This window comes from Balaenoptera physalus (assembly GCF_965194825.1).
Source record: "Balaenoptera physalus genome assembly, chromosome: 3".
Taxonomy (NCBI): domain Eukaryota; kingdom Metazoa; phylum Chordata; class Mammalia; order Artiodactyla; family Balaenopteridae; genus Balaenoptera; species Balaenoptera physalus.
In genome coordinates, this window is record NC_138890.1 from 134,294,634 (window position 1) to 134,312,551 (window position 17,918).

Sequence of the window (17,918 nt, forward strand, 5' to 3'; positions counted from 1 at the left end):
ACAGAGAGACATTTGAGCCATGTAGATAGTAAATAGAGCAGGAATTTAAAGATATCTGTAGTGGGGAGTTTTACCTTCAAAGATTTTGTGGGAAGACAGTACTTGAGCCTTGAAGTTAAGATGTGGACAGATAGGAAGAAGAAGGCATCTTAGTTCAGCGTGAGCAAAGGCCCAAGGCATGAAATCTTAGTTCAGCATGAGCAAAGGCCCAAGGCATGAAAACATAGTAAGCAGAAGTTCAGCACCAATAAAGGAGAGGATCTGCCTGAATTTGATTTGGCATATGTATGAGAACCTTAGCATTCAGGAATTAATATTTTCCAACCTATAGTTTATTCCTGAGCCTTTATCTGATTTCTTGGTTCCTATCATGCTTTGTAGGAGGTAAAGTTACTTACAAAGGGATACGTGTGGTGGAAAGATAAGACTAAGTGAATACTGTATGACTGTAGTACTACTTTCATACATTTTTCCTGTAAAAGACTAGTTACAGGGGGCTGGAGGAGTTAACCAGAAACAACCATAGGTAAATCATTAAAAAAATATCTAATATAAATTGTCCCAATTAGTGATTCATTTGATTAATAAGTCCTCTTTTATTTTATTTTTTTATAGATCTTTATTGCAGTATAATTGCTTCACAATACTGTGTTAGTTTCTGTTGCACAACAAAGCGAATCAGCCACATGCATATACATATCCCCATATCCCCTCCCTCTTGAGCCTCCCTCCCATCCTCCCTATCCCACCCCTCTAGGTCATCGAAAAGCATTGAGCTGATCTCCCTGTGCTATGCGGCTGCTTCCCACCAGCCAACTATTTTACATTCGGTAGTGTATATATGTCAATGCTACTGTCACTTCGCCCCAGCTTCGCCTTCCCACCCCTTGTCCTCAAGTCCATTTTCTATGTCTACTTCTTTATTCCTGCCCTGCAACTAGGTTCACCAGTACCTTTTTATTTTTTTTAAAGATCCCATATATATGCATTGGCATACAGTATTTGTTTTTCCTTTCTGACTTACTTCACTCTGTATGACAGACTCTAGGTCCATCCACCTCACTACAAATAACTCAGTTTCATTTCTTTTATGGCTGAGTAATACTCCATTGTATATATGTGCCACATCTTCTTTATCCATTCATCTGTCAGTGGACATTTAGGTTGGTTCCATGTCCTGGCTATTGTAAATAGTGCTGCAGTGAACATTGTGGTACATGTCTCTTTTTGAATTACAGTTTTCTCAGGGTATATGTCCAGTAGTGGGATTGCTGGGTCATATGGTAGTTCTATTTTTAGTTTTTTAAGGAACCTCCATACTGTTTTCCATAGTGGTTGTATCAATTTACATTCCCACCAACAGTTCAGGAGGGTTCCCTTTTCACCACACCCTTTCCAGCATTTACTGTTTCTAGATTTTTGATAATGGCCATTCTTTCTGACCGGCGTGAGGTGATACCTCATTGCAGTTTTGATTGCAGATAGGGATTCATGTGGTATTTAGGGATCTCAGGCTTGCTGCTTTTCAGATGATATTATTCCTACTTCTGCCACTCCTTGTGCCTGTTAAGATTCTCCTAAAATTCTTAGCCCTATGTCAGATTTATCATCTTTTTGAAAATAGTAAATAACTATTAAAAATTTTGCCTGAATTGTACATTTTTATTTCTTATAGAAGATTACATTTATAGTTCAATTATTGAGATTGTTTAAAGCTTTCCCAGGGACTTCCCTGGCGGCGCAGTGGTTAAGAATCCGCCTGCCAGTGCAGGGGACACGGGTTCGATCCCTGGTCCAGGAAGATCCCACATGCCGCGGAGCAACAAAGCCCGTGCGCCACAACTACTGAGCCTGCGCTCTAGAGCCCGTGTGCCACAACTACTGAAGCCCGTGTGCCTAGAGCCCGTGCTCTGCAGCAGGAGAAGCCACCACAGTGAGAAGCCTGCGCACTGCAACAAAGAGCAGCCCCTGCTCACCGCAACTAGAGAAAGCCAGCACGCAGCAACAAAGACCCATTGCAGCCAAAAATTAATTAATGAATTAATTTTAAGAAAGAAAAGGCTTTTCCAATTCTACCCAGTAGTTCTAGAACTCAAAGATAAGCTTTTGCTGAGATTCTGCTGAGTGCAGACCATAAATGTAATAAATAGGTTTGAAAGCTCTTACCAGGTAGATAGATTATCTATCCAGTAAACTGAACTAATCAGTTTATTCCACCAGCCAACATATATTTTATGCATACTATGTGGTCAGGTTACTGTGTAAGGTGTAAGTAGCTAGGATATGATTTACCAAGGGGGAAGGGAGGGGGGAGAGAAACACCTTTAAGTTTGAAAAGGTTGTCAAAAAAATATTAGGATGGTATTTCATCTTTTCAACAGTAATCTGGTTGGGAAGTTGCATTATTTCTCTTTCGCATATGTGTCAACAGTTATTTTCTTTCTTTCCCCTTTCTGTTTTTTTAGCTCAAGGAGAAATTGAAGCTATTGTTGTACCTGTTTGCTTAGCATTCCTATTGACAACCCTTTTGGGAGTATTATTCTGCTTTAATAAGCGAGACCTGTAAGTACCTGTATTCATATTTTTGCATTTTCCCCCACCTTTACTGATCTATAATTTACATGCAATGAAATTCATCCATCTTAAGTATACAGTTTAATGAATTTTTGTAACTGTATATAGATGTATAACTACCACCACACTCAAGATAGAGAACATTTCCATCACTCTAAAAAGTTTCTTCATTCTGTTTTGTACTCTGTCCTCTCCCTCAGCCCCTGGCCCCAGCAATCACTGATCTGCTTTCTCTGGTTGCAGTTTTACCTTTTCTAGGATTTCACATATATGAAATCAAACATGTAATTTTTGTGTTTGATGTCTTTCACTTGACATATTTTTGAGATTCATCCATGTTGTTGCATATACTAATATTTTTCTTGTTATTGCTTAATAGTATTCTATAGTATAGAGATATCGAAATTTGTTTACCCGTACATCTATGATGAAAGTTTATGTTGTTTCTTTGATTTGTGGCTATTACGAATAGCTAAAATATGTATGTGTTGCTATGAACATTCACATACAGATCTTGTGTGACGATATATTATCATTTATCTTGAGTAAATACTTAGTAGTGGGATTGCTGGGTCATATGGTAAGTACATATTTAACTTTATAAGAAGCTGTCAAACTGTTTTCTAAAGTGTTTGTACCATCTTGTATTCCCACGAACAATGTGAGAGTTCCATTTGTTCCATATCATCCCCAATTCTTGGTACTGACAAGGTTTTTAATTTTAGCTATTCTTTCTCATGGGTTTGTAGTGCTATCTCATTGTGGTTGTAACTTCTGTTTCCCTGATAACTAGTAATAGATCTTTTCATGTGCTACCTATACATCTTCTTTTGTGGTATGTCTTTTGAAATCTTTTGCCCATTTTTAAATTGGGTGATTTGTCTTGTTAATATTGAGGTTTAAGAGTTCTTTATATATCTGGTTACAAACTTTTTGTCAAATATATGTTTTGCAAATTCTGAACTGTGGCTTGCCTTTTTATTCTCTTAACTGTGACTTTAGAAAAGCAAAAGTTTAATTTTGATCAAGTCCATTTTATCAGGGTTTTTTTTTTTTTAATGGTTCTTGCTTTTTATGTCCTGTTTAAGAAATCTTTGCCTAACCTAATGTCACAAATATGTTCTCCTATATTTTCCTCTAGAAGTTTAATCATTTTAGCTCTGTGCTGTGATCTATTTAGAATAAATTTTTGTGCATGTTGTGAAGTCAGGGTCAAAGTTTTTTCCCATAGATATCTAGTCATTCCCAGCATCATTTATTGATAAGGCTATCTTTTCCTATTGAATTATCTTGAACCTTTGCCAAAATCAATTATCCATATAAGTCTGGATCTATTTGTGGACTCTCAATCCTGTTCCATTGTTCTATATGTCTGTTCATCCTGATAATACGTGGTCTTGATTTATTATAGCTCCATAGTAAGTTTTGAGACCAGGTGGTAGAATTCCTCCAATATTTTTTTTCAAAATTATTTTTGCTAGGTTCTTTGCCTTTTCATATAAATTTTAATATCAGCTTATAAATTTCCTTTAAAAATCTGTTAGAATTTTTATTGGAATTTTATTGACTCTGTCCATCAGTTTAGGGTAAAATGCAATCTGAACATGAGTTCATATGTTCATGAGTCAAATAAATCTTTCAGTACGTGAACGTGGTATATCTCTATACTTATCTTGGTTCCTTTTGCAATGTTTTGTAGTTTTCAGGCCTTGCACATCTCATGTTAAATTTATTCCTTCCTAAGTGTTTTTTTGTGTGTGTGCTATTATAAATAGAATTTAAATTTTTTTATTTTCTAATTGTCCATTGCTAGTATATTGAAAAGTACAGTTGATCTTGTAAATGTATTGGTCTTGTATACTGAGATCTTCATAAATTAATTTAGTCACTTTTTGGATTTTCTACATGCACAGTCATGCTGCCTGCAAGTAAAGATTCCAGTCTTTATACTTTTAGTTCTTTTCATTATTGTACTGGCTAAGACCTTCAGTACTATGTTGAATAGAAGTGGTAAGAGCCAACATCTTTCCATTATTACTGATCTTAGGCGAAAAAGCGTTCAGTCTTACACCATTGCATGTTATGTTAGGTGTAAGTTGAGGAAGTTCTTATATTTATGTTTTGCTAAGAGTTTTTTGTCATGAATGGGTATTGAATTTTGTCAAATGCTTTTTCTGCATCTGTTGAGATGAGCTTATGATTTTTCTCCTTTCATAAATATGGTGAATTTTATTCATTGATTTTCAGGTGTTATACCTTGCATTCCTTGGATTTTGCTAGATTCGGTGTGTTAATAATTTTTGCATTTTTATGGTCATGAGTGATATTGGTTTGTCCTTTTTGTGGTGTCATTGTGTAGTTTTGGATTCGGGGTAATACTAATTATCTCATAAAATGAATGGCCTCAGGACATATTACCTCTATTTTCTGGGAGAGTGTGTAGGGTTGGTATTATTTCCTCTTTAAATGTTTGATAGAATTCACAAATGAAGCCATCTGGGCCTGCTATTTTCTTTGTGGGGAGGTTTTTAATTAAAAATTGAATTTCTTACAAGTATAGGGCTATTGAAGTTTTCTTTTTCAATCTGTTTTGGTAATTGGTGTCTTTCAAGGGATTCATCCATTTTTTTTTTTTTTTGGTTGGTCAGTTCATTTAGGTTGTTAACTTTATTGCTTTTTATATTATGTCCAGATTTCATAGTTGTTCCTGCAGGACAGTCTGTTAGGATCTTATTACTCATCTTTATTTGAACTTATTCTCAAGATGACTCATTTCCTGTGTACCTGTGTACACTATGGACCTCTAATGTTGGGCTAGGGACTGTATTAAGGTAAAGATATTTAAATAGGTTTTTGATGATGGGGGATATCCTGAATTCATTGTTATAGCCTTTTCTTCCTTGTGAAAAATCAAATTTATTTTATCTTGTACCAATGTGAAAATTGAACATTTTTGGGTTTTTGTTTTGGGGAGAGAAGGTATACCACAATTTTTTGTGACCCTGGCTAAAGTTTTTAAGTGTTGTTGTTGTTGTTAATTTATTTTATTTATTTTTGGCTGCGTTGGGTCTTCGTTGCTGCACACAGGCTTTCTCTAGTTGCGAGCAGGGGCTACTCTTCATTGCAATGCATGGGCTTCTCATTGCGGTGGCTTCTCTTGTTGTGGGGCATGGGCTCTAGGCGCACAGACTTCACTAGTTGTGGCACGTGGGCTCAGTAGTTGTGGCTCGTGGGCTCTAGAGCACAGGCTCTGTAGTTGTGGCACACCGGCTTAGTTGCTCCGTGGCATGTGGGATCTTCTCAGACCAGGGCTCGAACCCGTGTCCCCTGCATTGGCAGGCAGATTCATAACCGCTGTGCCACCAGGGAAGCCCTTTAAGTGGTTTTTATTGCAGAATTGAATTTCAGAGATTTTTAAAAATTGAATACTGATTACCAGCTTTAGTCTTATAAACAAACAAACACTTTTTCTTTAAGGATAAAGATTAAGATCCTTATGCATTTTTAACAGTATTTCTATTGGTTACAAGAAAAATAACGTTTTTGTTAGCTTTGGGATACAGCAGGTATTTTTTGTTTATTTAATTGGATTGGTTTGATTCTTAAGATTCTTGGATGATAATGTTTAGAAATAGGGACTATTCATTGTTTATTACATGTGGTTCTACATATGAGATATTTCTTTTCTCTCCAGAATTAAAAAACACATCTGGCCTAATGTTCCAGATCCTTCAAAGAGTCATATTGCCCAGTGGTCACCTCACACACCTCCAAGGGTAAGATGAAATATTTCTGACTTACTTGTAATACACAAGCATATTAGGATATATTATAGAGTTCAAGCAAAAGATAATACTGAATCGAAAAGTAGATGAAAATAGTACATAAATGAGAATTTTAGTCAAAATTTAAAATAATACTTATGTATTCTAGGAGTTTATTATCACCATAGCATATTTGTCCTTATATTCCTAATTCTATTTAGTATACATTAAAAATATTTGATTGAACTTGTAAGTTGAAAACCTACTATGTTTTAATGCTGCTATGTGATAATTCTGCTGTAAGGCAAGCATTTTAGATTGTGTATTAAAATAAAATTTTAAATCTACCATTTTAACATGATTAAATGGCTTCTGGAAACCTACAGTAAATTCCTTGAACTTCCCTAAAGGGGAAATGATTTGTACTTATTATCTTCTGACAGTCCGTTAATTTTAGATTAACAGATGATTGAAATGTATATCCTATGAAACTTCAGTCATCTGAGTTTGATTTAATGTTTTCTTCATTTTTCTATCCAATTAATCCTAGGCTGCCCAGACTAGGCATGAAATATGAAATTTTATTTCTAGACCTTTAAGTTTCTCAAAATGTAATACCAACAATATTGATTTAGAATTCTGAGGAAATACAGCCTAATTCATACTTTTTAGAATCATTTCACAATGTCCGTGATTCACGTGTTTTAGTTAGTGATATAGATTATCTCTGCACCATTAAAAGTTACTGAGAAGTTTCAGAGCTTCATTACTCTGTGGCTTTAACTAATATGTCGTATGTAATTATTTCAGAGTTTCTAAATGAACATGCACCATAGGTAATAATTCATTTTCTGTTTTTCTTAGCATTTTAATTCAAAAGATCAAATGTATCCAGATGGCAATTTCACTGATGTAAGTGTTGTGGAAATAGAAGCAAATGACAAAAAGCCTTTCCCAGAAGATCTAAAATCATTGGACCTATTCAAGAAGGAAAAAATTAATACTGAAGGACACAGCAGTGGTATTGGAGGGTCTTCATGCATGTCATCCTCTAGGCCAAGCATTTCTAGCAGTGATGAAAATGAGTCTGCACAGAACACTTCGAGCACTGTCCAGTATTCCACTGTGGTGCATAGCGGCTACAGACACCAGGTGCCATCGGTCCAAGTCTTCTCAAGATCCGAGTCCACCCAGCCCTTGTTAGATTCTGAAGAACGGCCAGAAGATCTACAGCTGGTAGAGAATGTGGATGGCAGTGACGGCATTTTGCCCAGGCAACAGTATTTCAAACAAAACTGCAGTCAACATGAAACCAGTCCAGATATTTCGCATTTTGAAAGGTCAAAGCAAGTTTCATCAGTCAATGAAGAAGATTTTGTTAGACTTATACAGCAACAGATTTCAGATCATATTTCACAGCCCTATGGATCTGGGCAAATGAAAATGTTTCAGGAGGTTCCTGCAGCAGATGCTTTTGGTCCAGGCACTGAGGGACAAGTAGAGAGATTTGAAACAGTTGGGATGGAGGCTGCAATTGATGAAGGAATGCCTAAAAGTTACTTACCACAGACTGTGAGACGAGGTGGCTACATGCCTCAGTGAAGGACTAACTCCTGTTACAACTTTGGAAATACCTGTAAAGTAAAGCTAAAAATATTTTATCTGTGATTTCAGATCTTCACTCACTGAAGATGATCATTTGCCCTTAAGGACAAGAAGGTACTGTCCTCCCATGTGGGCTGTTTCCATTCCAGAATATCTGGGATTTGACTTCAAGCACTACATAAACTGACTTCATCCTCCAAATAGCTGAATGACTGTGCTGTTTCAGGATGTTTGCACTGAAGAAAAACAAAGCTTGTCTGAAATTTATAAAGTGAAACTTTTTGTTTTGCTATCTAGAAAACAGAGGGTATTTAAATTAAAAGCAGTGGTAAACTTAGCACAGCTATACTGATTTTAATGAGAATAGTCATCAAATATCAAATCTTGGGGAGAATTAGCATAAAAATTAGAGGAGCAAGGTCTAGACCCTCTACTTCAAGTGACGACAACATAATTTAAAGAGTCCAGATGGTACAACTAATATGAGCCTAGCTTTTGTTGTCTGACAAAAAAAAGAAAAAAATTGGGCTCATTTATAATCATACCAACATATAAAATATTAGTTCTCGTCCATTGGTAGTGATGCTGCCAGTTACTGGAGAAAAGGAATTCTGGAGTTTTAACTTGGCAAACTAAAAATATTAATTTTTCAATATTAGACAATAAGTAAATTTTCAAACATTTGCTTTCTATCACTGTTGACAACCTCTGAAGATGCATTTCACACACTCAGCAGAGGGTCCAGATAAGAGCTAGGAATGAATGCGACGAACTATCTTAAACATTTAAAAAATTCTTTGCCATTTATAAAGGCTTAAATTGTTAACACTTTTCTATACATGTATATGAACATTATTGACCCTTCTTGTTAAGACATCAGAGAATTTGGTTGATGAAGCACTTTATACAGTATGTCTTCACCTTAAAATGTGTTTTGATTTAATATGCTTTGTTTTTAAGTAGGCCAAGATTGAGTTTTTTCTTTCTTTCTAGTAGGTGTTTGAAGCAGACTAATAAGTTAGAGGACTTGGGCAATACTCACCAAAACAAACAAAGCACCGCCCCAAAAATGTACATATTGATCTTAGGAAATATCACAGTTAGCAAATATCCTTATTGTAGAGGCACTTAATGAAGAGATAGTATTTTAATGTCTGCCAGTTCTGAGGTAGGTGAAACTTAGTTCTACATGATGATTTAGGAATATTTTAAACCTCTTCCCACATGTTCTGTTCTTCAGGGAAAAAGTGAGTCGGGCTTCCAGAGTTTAGCACTAAACTCACTTTCACATTTATGTTATTCCCTACCCACCACGTTTGACAAGGAAGCAGGGGCTAAAGCTAGGAGCTGAGTAAATAAGAAGAAATTGTCATGTGGTTGACTACTGCTGCCAAGTAAGTTTGTGTTGTTTTTCTGTCATATTTAAGTTACAGAAACCAAGCCAACTTAAAATAGTCTGTAGAGGTTATTGAAGAATAAAAGGCTGAGAAAAATTAGTACACATTTACAGTTGAGATGTAATTCGACTCGTTACTCTCAATATTGTTCACATTAGACTTGCTGTTATGCTTTATCCCTTGTATTCTTGCCTGATACTTTTCAGAGTTCTTTCTCATATACAGTCTTTGCGAGACAGAGCAGATGCTTTATTCTTATATATCCAGTTCTACTTTAGGCAAAACCAACATGAGGTTGGTAGAATGTCAGAATTAGTAGTAGATGAGGAAAATTAGGCACAGACAGGTCAGGTTGGAACAGAGAGACCCGGAACTCACACACACTACACACTACAAGGTAATAAGCATTACCACCATTTAAGTTGGTCATCAAAGGCTGGTCCAAATCAGGACAAGATTTATCTTGCTAAATGTCAACAGATTTCTATCTATTATATTTTTCATTTCCTCAAAATAAGTAGTCATGTTGTTATAACCATGTTTAGCTCTAACCTTCCTCCTAACAAATAGCAGTGTTGCGAAGAACATTTTAGTGTGGAAATTGTATGTGGGAGGTGGGCAGTTATAAAATGTGAACTCATGATCTATGGGAATCAGAACAAATAGTTATTTAAGAAAGGACATCATATAAGCAAATTTGTATGTTGAAACTTGTATAGAATATGGTGCAGTGAGTGAATGCCCCCCAGCCACAAAAGCACTTTAGGCATATTAAATGGACATAGTTACTGTGCAAAACTTCATTCAGGAAATAAATATATTTATGTAATATACATCTTTGCCCCAAAAGAGAAAAGGAATCATGAAACTTAAGTACAAAATTACTTTCATAAGGCATGTCTTAGAATAATCTGTCTTGATTATGTAAATTATATTTTAGGTAGGCCCAGAAACAAATCCAGTTAATTTATGTGAAAATTAGACTATGTTTAAGATAGTGGATAAACTACTCATTAAATATCTAGTATCCACAAATTTGATGCAGTTGCCCTCTTGTAAGATTAAAAAAATAATAAGCATATGTTACATGTGTTGTTATTGTAATTTGATTGTTACTGGTGTCTTTGGTATCCTACCCTCATCCTTCATAAAGGCATGAGGCTAAATAACTGTTGGAAAACTGTCAAGACTTCAAACCCACTAAAATCTAAAAGTTTAATTCTTTTTTAACATGGATCATTCAGCACTAGGGAACATACCCAACATGTGAGCAGAAGCAAGGGAAAAAGCAGAATCATTCACGTGTTTTGTGTTCACATCTGTTCTGTGCCTAGTTGTTTGTTTAATTTCAACCTTTTTCTTTGATAAGAGATTTTTTTTTTAACACACGAAGTCATCCAAGACCCTAGTTTATTTTGAAGTTAAGGGTTAATGAAGTTGAAATATACTTTTAAAACATATATTTATGAAAAGTCAAATTTAAAGTGGAACATCTAAAATAGCACTATAAATAGAAATCAGATTTTAAAAGACATCTTTTTTCTACTCACATAGTTTAGTTAAAATCATGACATAAATTTAGAAATAAAATAATTATATAGTAGAATTCCCTAAAATATTTCTGTTAACTGGCATGTACTGACCAACTATAAATTAAGTAGGACAACTCTTCCTAGTCTATTCCATTATATTCCACACCAATCTCCTCCTCTGTTTGGTGTTAGGAACAAATTTCTATACCATACATTTCTGTTTCAGTAGTTCTTTGTTGAAATGGGTAAAATGTCAAAATAATAAGCTACATAAAACTTAAAGTTCAATTGTTTAAAAATATTGGGATGGCTTTCTGTTGTAGGTTGTGTTAGATTCTATTGCCCAGGTAAGATTACTTTAAAATTTTTTTTGCACTTTTTTGTAAATTAAAAGAATATGAAGCCATAAAATGGCAAGATAGTTAGGCTTAAGAAATTTTAAACTAGCAAACTTACAGCCTAATTCTATAAACCGGTCCTTGGTAGCCGTTCCTTTTCAGGCTATTTATAAACAGAATTTAGATGTACGTCAAAACAAAACTTTCCAAAGCTAAATGTAATATCTTTTGGGTTAATCTATTTTTTTTTTCATTGTATATGCTACTTGTATGTGTATTCCCATGATATTCTAATATGCATTGCATTAAAAATAAAAAGGCAGCTCTGGATGAGCTCTTTTGTTACCTATTTCTAAAGTTTTTAATAAGGCTTTTTGTAGTCAGTAGTTCCTTAAAACGGGTTAAACTTCATTACACAGTTCTTTAAAGTTGATAGATCATGATGAAAATGAATTTAAGGCCAATGGTGATAGATGTTACAGACCTTTTATCCCTTAAACATAAGCTTTGAGAATGATAACTACATGCTTCAGATGCTGTTACATGAATATCAAATGTGATGTGTCAGAAATAAAGGGATAGTTTAAAGGTGGATATTTGAAAATTCTTTAGTCTTAGTATATATATATATATATATATATAGAATAGTATACTCTAAAAATAAGTGTGCAATTTACTAGTACTACAGTACAGTGAGTAGCATTAGGTATGTCTCCTATTTATACCCTATGTCCCATTTAATTGTAAGTGCAATCCTTTTAAGTTCACTTGCTCTTTTACCCCGACCTAATCTAACTTCATATAGAAGGCTTGTCTAGAAAGAGTATTGTATGTATTTTCACTTTTGCACAGTGAATTGCATGTGCAACTTGTAACCACAGCTATTGTTTTTATGTTGACATAACTCTTAAATGTTCTCTTATATATCAGCTCGCATCCTTTAAGTAAATTTAATAAATTCTTAACTCAGTTTTTTTCTGGGTGTGGTCACTACCAGATGTCATTAAACACAATGTTTAAGGTAACAGTATTTATCATTACTGGTGTTGGGCCTTTGTGTAAACTAGGTGGTTTTTAAGGGTTCTGTGGCTTTTTAAATGCTCATTTAGCATAATGGATAGGGTTTAGAAGAAAATCAGTACCCTATCTTGGCCTTAATAAATACAGATTCAGAGGTGGCAAATTCACTTAACCATTTTTCTGGATTTACTAAGATGATTTCTGGAATCCCAGCATCTTACCTCCCACTGGATATTTTTTAACTGGGTTGCCAGGGGACCAGCCAAGTACAGAGGTGCTGTGCCATCCTGTGGCCTGTGTGTGCCCACACTACTAGAGTCTTGTCACAGTGAGGCACGAAGCCCATTGATCCACAGCAGCCCACTGCTACCCCCTGAGGTTGCTGAGTAGAAGTGTATGAAAGTAACCGTTCCACCTGGGAGGAAATCTGAACTACTAGATTTGTGTCTTCACATTGTGATTTTATCTTAAATATGCAGTAAATGAAAACCCCGCAAACACACAAGTTAACTTCATCCCTTCACATATATACTAAAGGTTGTAGAAATAGCGTCTTGGGTTTGGGCTATGTGTTTGTTTAAAATCTTTGGCTGTGGCTCTTACGGGCTCAGCCTGACTTCTTTGTGGTACCTCTTGTCTAACCCTAATTTATATTATGGACCCAATCCATCCTACTGCCAAAAAGATTACAGAGTTCCCTCAGCATTCAGTTTCCCTAGCCCAGAGACAGAGAAGCAATTTTAACTTCTGGTTTAAACTTTTTTCTTTTTAAATTAATATAAAACATTCCTTCCATGCTTTCAAAATATAAACAAGAGTACAACAAACTGTGCTCTTACAGAGATGTTTAAGTCTAGTTAAACATGCTCTGGTTACTTCATAGAGTATAGAAGAGAAGGAGAAAAAGAGACCTGAGGTGGAAAGAGAAGGAAGTGTGGAGAAGCAGAGGGAAGCAGGTAGTGACCCCAGGTCAACAGCTCATGCCCCCATTGCTCATTTAGGTTGGCTGCAGGCCGACCTAGAAAGACCTTCGAAAGGCTACTTGGTTCCTCAACAGCTTAAAGCAGTTCTATCTACACTGAAGGAGAAAAACCTACCTTTAAATTAAAAGTTCAAAATTTTTTAGATTATAGTTATTTTTTCCCAATTGCTAAAAAGGTTTCAAACAGATGGGAAGGCATAGCTTAGTTTTAGAAATCTGTGGACATTCAAAACCCAATTCTTTTACATTTGTCCCTTGTGACTCTGGTTTTGTCATTTTACGTGTCAGAAAAGTTTAACTAGAATTGTCTTTCCTCATTCTTGAACATTTGTTTAAAAACATTAAATGGCTTTTATTTATACATTTATGCATTTGTTGAAATTAGAATCCTTCCAGGATAATGTGGTGAGATACATAGTGGGAATCCTCACACACAAAAACAGAAGGGGAAAAAGAAGACAACTCAGATCAAGCATTTCTCGCTCTGGCTACCTCATCAGCGAGGGCTGTGGACGGTCCTTTTGATGCAGAGTGGCCAGATTAACCAAGCGGTCAAAAGTGATTTATTCCCCAGAGCACTGGTTCAAACACTGAATGAGATCCCACCCCTTGACTCAGTCCAGGCTTCCTTTGCTAGAAGAATCTTTTTTTTTTTTTAACATCTTTATTGGAGTATAATTGCTTTACAATGGTGTGTTAGTTTCTGCTTTATAACAAAGTGAATCAGCTATACACATACATATATCCCCATATCCCCTCCCTCTTGTGTCTCCTTCCCACCCTCCCTATCCCACCCCTCTAGGTGGTCACAAAGCACCGAGCTGATCTCCCTGTGCTATGCGGCTGCTTCCCACTAGCTATCTGTTTTACATTTGGTAGTGTGTATATGTCAGTGCCACTCTCTCTGCTAGAAGAATCTTAACGGTTAAAGATGAAACTCATAAGTACACACCTGGATCCTGTCCTTATAGGAAATTGTTTTCCCTACAGTTTTGGCTAAAGTCAGAAAAAAACTGTTGACTAGTGATAGCTTTTAAATGAATATCAACTTCTCTGGAACTGGTTCTGTACGCTTCCAGAAAGGGGATCATGGTTTTAAATGAATGGCCTGAAAGAGAATATTTAAGTAAAAAGGTACTCAAAGGCACTGAGATTCTGACAACAGAAAGAACTCTGCAGGAGCATTTAAAGAATGAAAAGGCAGGGACTTCCCTGGTGGCTCAGTGGTTAAGACTCCACGCTCCCTGGTCAGGGAAGTAGATCCCACATGCATGCCGCAACTAAGAGTTTGCATGCCACAACTAAGGAGCCCAAATGCTGCAACTAAGGAGCTGGCAAGCTGCAACTAAGGAGCCTGGGACCCGCAACTAAGGAGCCCGCCTGCCGCAACAAAGGAGCCCACGTTCTGCAACTCAGGAGCCCGCCTGCCGCAACTAAGACCTGGTGCAACCAAATTAATTAATTAATTAAAAAGAAAGAAACCCCCCCCCCAAAAAAGGAATGAAAAGTCAACCACTCTTCCCTATAGGTCAAAGTCAGTGTGGATTTTGCTCAGTGTTCAATCTAGACTTACAAACACCTGAGCTACCAGCAGGCATCAGAGCCCAGGAAAGGAGCTCTGAGAACATCTAAGTTCCACGTTTAGAATTGTGACTAGAAATTGTTGGCTGCTCATGTTGTTGTGGCGAGGGGCCCTTCCCTGCCCAAGACATTTCTGATCACCTACTGGGGGCCATGCTGGTGCAGGGTGTATACAGGTTAACAAATGCACACCATCTATGGAATGTTCACTTTGGGTCATTAAATCCTTGAAAAACTCGAGGTAAATACCAGAACCATTTAGACTCATAGGCTCAGAGAAGAACAACTCACTCAGGGTCTTATGGTTGACAGAGAGGAGAAGGGGCTCCAACTCCAGCCTGACTGCAAAGCCTATATTCTCTGCCACGTATACCAACTGTACCCAACCGCTCTTAGCAAAACCCTGGATGGTGGGCATGCTGGAAGGCCAGCTTGTACAGGAATGCACTTCTGTTTCCCAGACCTTGCTAACGTCTTTCTGAGTTTCTCTCCCCCTCCTCGTCCTTTCCTCCCTACCCCAGCACCTCACGCTCCCCCCTTCCCCAACGGACCACTTCAAAGCGTCCTAACTGAGCCTTGAGCCCAGAGTACAGTTCCTTAATCAGGATCTCTCTCCTTATACCCTCATCTGAGTTAGCTCTGAAGCCTGCCTTCCCTCCCCACAGCACATGCATTTATAGGAACATCTAAAAGAGAGGTAAAGATGTCACAGTTTCCTGAGCAGAATGCATGTTGACACAACTCCTACAGTCTCATTATTTGGGGGCGGGGGTAGGGGGGGAAACGCTAACGGTGGAATCTGGCGACTGCAGCCAGTGACGAAAGGATCTGGGGGCAGGGCATCTTTCCTGAGTGCTCAGATCATCTGTCCCAGGTGGTTCGGCCACAGGCTTCCTGGGACTGCTGCCGAGCGCAGGGACCCACTCCCAGCCTGTCCACCTCTGGGGCCTTCCCTTTAACATGGTTTCCAGCTGCTCCTGCCCATCTCCTGCTACTCCACTAGGGGGCAGCATTGACAGCGTGAAGGGCCTGCTGAGGTCCTGCTACTCTGACCAAACTGCCAACATTTGCTTTTCAGGCTCCATCTTCTTTCCTGGTCCTGCTGTGCCTCTCTTTCCAGCCTCATATAGCCCCCTCTCCAGGTACACACTCCCTCTTTTGCGGAATATACTGTGTTCTACCTCCCAGCCCGTGCATATGATTTCCTCTCCTAAAATGTTCTCCTGCCCCCAATCCATAGCTCCGCTGGAAAATTCTTACCTACTCACCAGTAAGAGCCTCAAACAGATCCTCCTGGGTGAGACCTTCCATTCTCCTCCTCTCTCCTTCCCTGCAGAGTTAAGGGCCTTCTGTGTCCTGAGACCAGACCGATGGCCAGTGTTTGTCTCTCTCTGACTTAGGACCCTGGAGGCAGGGTCCCCGTCTTATTTATCTCTGACTCCCTGGCACCTAGCATAGTGTTTGGTATTTATAGGTGCTTGATAAATCTTGTTTATAGAAAGAGCTGGATGGATGAAGAGACAGAACAGACGTTTTAATTTGTTAGTGAAACTTTTCTTTTTTTTAATTTTTAGCATGTGTCTCAGATTTCATTTTACCCGGAGTTGCATAGTGCCATGGGAAGTTAGGAATCCGCCCTCTTCTTCACCTCCAACATGAAAGCATCTCCTGATTCCCGTCCTCACCACACTTCCACCCCCACCAAGGGCAAAAGCTTTTTTAAAGCAACACATATACTTGGTGAGTCAAAGAACAAAAATTCAAGGACCTCCCTGGTGGCGCAGTGGTTAAGAATCCGCCTGCCAATGCAGGGGACACAGGTTTAAGCCCTGGTCCGGGAAGATCCCACATGCCGCGGAGCAACTAAGCCCGTGTGCTGCAACTACTGAGCCTGCGCTCTAGAGCCTGCGAGCCACAACTACTGAGCCCGTGTCATGCAACTACTGAAGCCTGTGCGCCTAGAGCCCGTACTCCGCAACGAGAGAAGCCACTGCAGTGAGAAGCCCGCGCACTGCAACGAAGAGTAGCCCCCGCTCGCCACAACTAGAGAAAGCCTGCGTGCAGCAACGAAGACCCAATGCAGCCAAAAATAATTAATTAATTAATTAATTTTTTTAAAATTTCAAGAAAAAAATTAAAGCCAGTATGGATCCTTACAAACTAGCTTATTCAATCTTATCATCCTGCAGACAAGGAAAATGAGAAGATGAATGAGTGAACTTTCCAACACCTCAAGAGGAAAAAACTCGATCAGGAGGGTTCTAATAGAAAGAGGACAGCCCTGCCCTCAGAAGTCATTGTCTGGAAAGGAAGATGAAATAAACAGGCTTAGAATCAGGCTTATCCTTAAAAAAGAACACATCAGAAAAGTCAAATAAATCCAAGCCACACACCAGGTTCTGAGTTATCTCCAGGCTAAACGATGAGACAGCCCCGAATGTAGAGTGATACCCCAATTTCTCAATGAGAAGACCCTAAAGAAAAAAATGTGGACACCTTGAATGTTTAAATTTCAGAGATGTTGATTAAACAGTCAGAAGTCTAACTACAGTCCATATTTTAAGTCAGACTATATAGAATATAGGAATATAGACTATTGATTTTTTTCACTCATACCTTATGAAATAATTCTATCCAAATCTTTGTATGCTCTTGGACAGCAAGACCTTTCCTTGTCATCACAAGCTCCCCTTTTTGAATCATCAGCACATTTTTCCAGAGCTCAGCCCATCTAGTTGTTTGAGACACAGCATGATGAAGCTGTCAATGGAAACAGCATTCCAAGCCCTAAGTACCACTTGTGTAATATTAACACAGTTTCCCCCAATTATCTTAGAAATGCCTATGTATCATCTCTAATGTAACCTCTTATCATTTTGTTTTTTAAAGGAGTCTTTTAAAAATTTGTTTACAATGAAATCTAACACATTAAAAATTGAGATCTTACTGCGGGAGTTATTTATTGCTAAATCTTTGGGTTTTGCCTTTGGTTCCTTTTATGGAAATTCTCCTGGTGATCTCCACATGCTTTCCAAACTAGTGTGAATTTTGATGAACGGGTTTCTCCTAAACAGAACTTATTTTCAAAATAATTGAGAGAGAACCTATAAAATGAGAAACCTTAT

The 17,918-nt window shown here is 37.7% G+C and overlaps 1 protein-coding gene across 3 annotated transcripts in view; it reads left to right on the plus strand.

Moving 5' to 3' along the window:
* IL6ST (interleukin 6 cytokine family signal transducer) overlaps positions 1–12,184 on the plus strand; it is a 49,362-nt gene extending 37,178 nt beyond the window's left edge. For all 3 annotated transcript variants that reach the window (XM_082457591.1, XM_082457592.1, XM_082457593.1), the window contains 3 exons: positions 2,466–2,562; positions 6,269–6,350; positions 7,203–12,184. In XM_082457591.1, the coding sequence (XP_082313717.1) occupies positions 2,466–2,562; positions 6,269–6,350; positions 7,203–7,940 (917 nt within the window). In that variant the 3' untranslated portion in view covers positions 7,941–12,184. The remainder of the gene's footprint in view (positions 1–2,465; positions 2,563–6,268; positions 6,351–7,202) is intronic.
* The last annotated feature ends 5,734 nt before the right edge of the window (positions 12,185–17,918 follow it).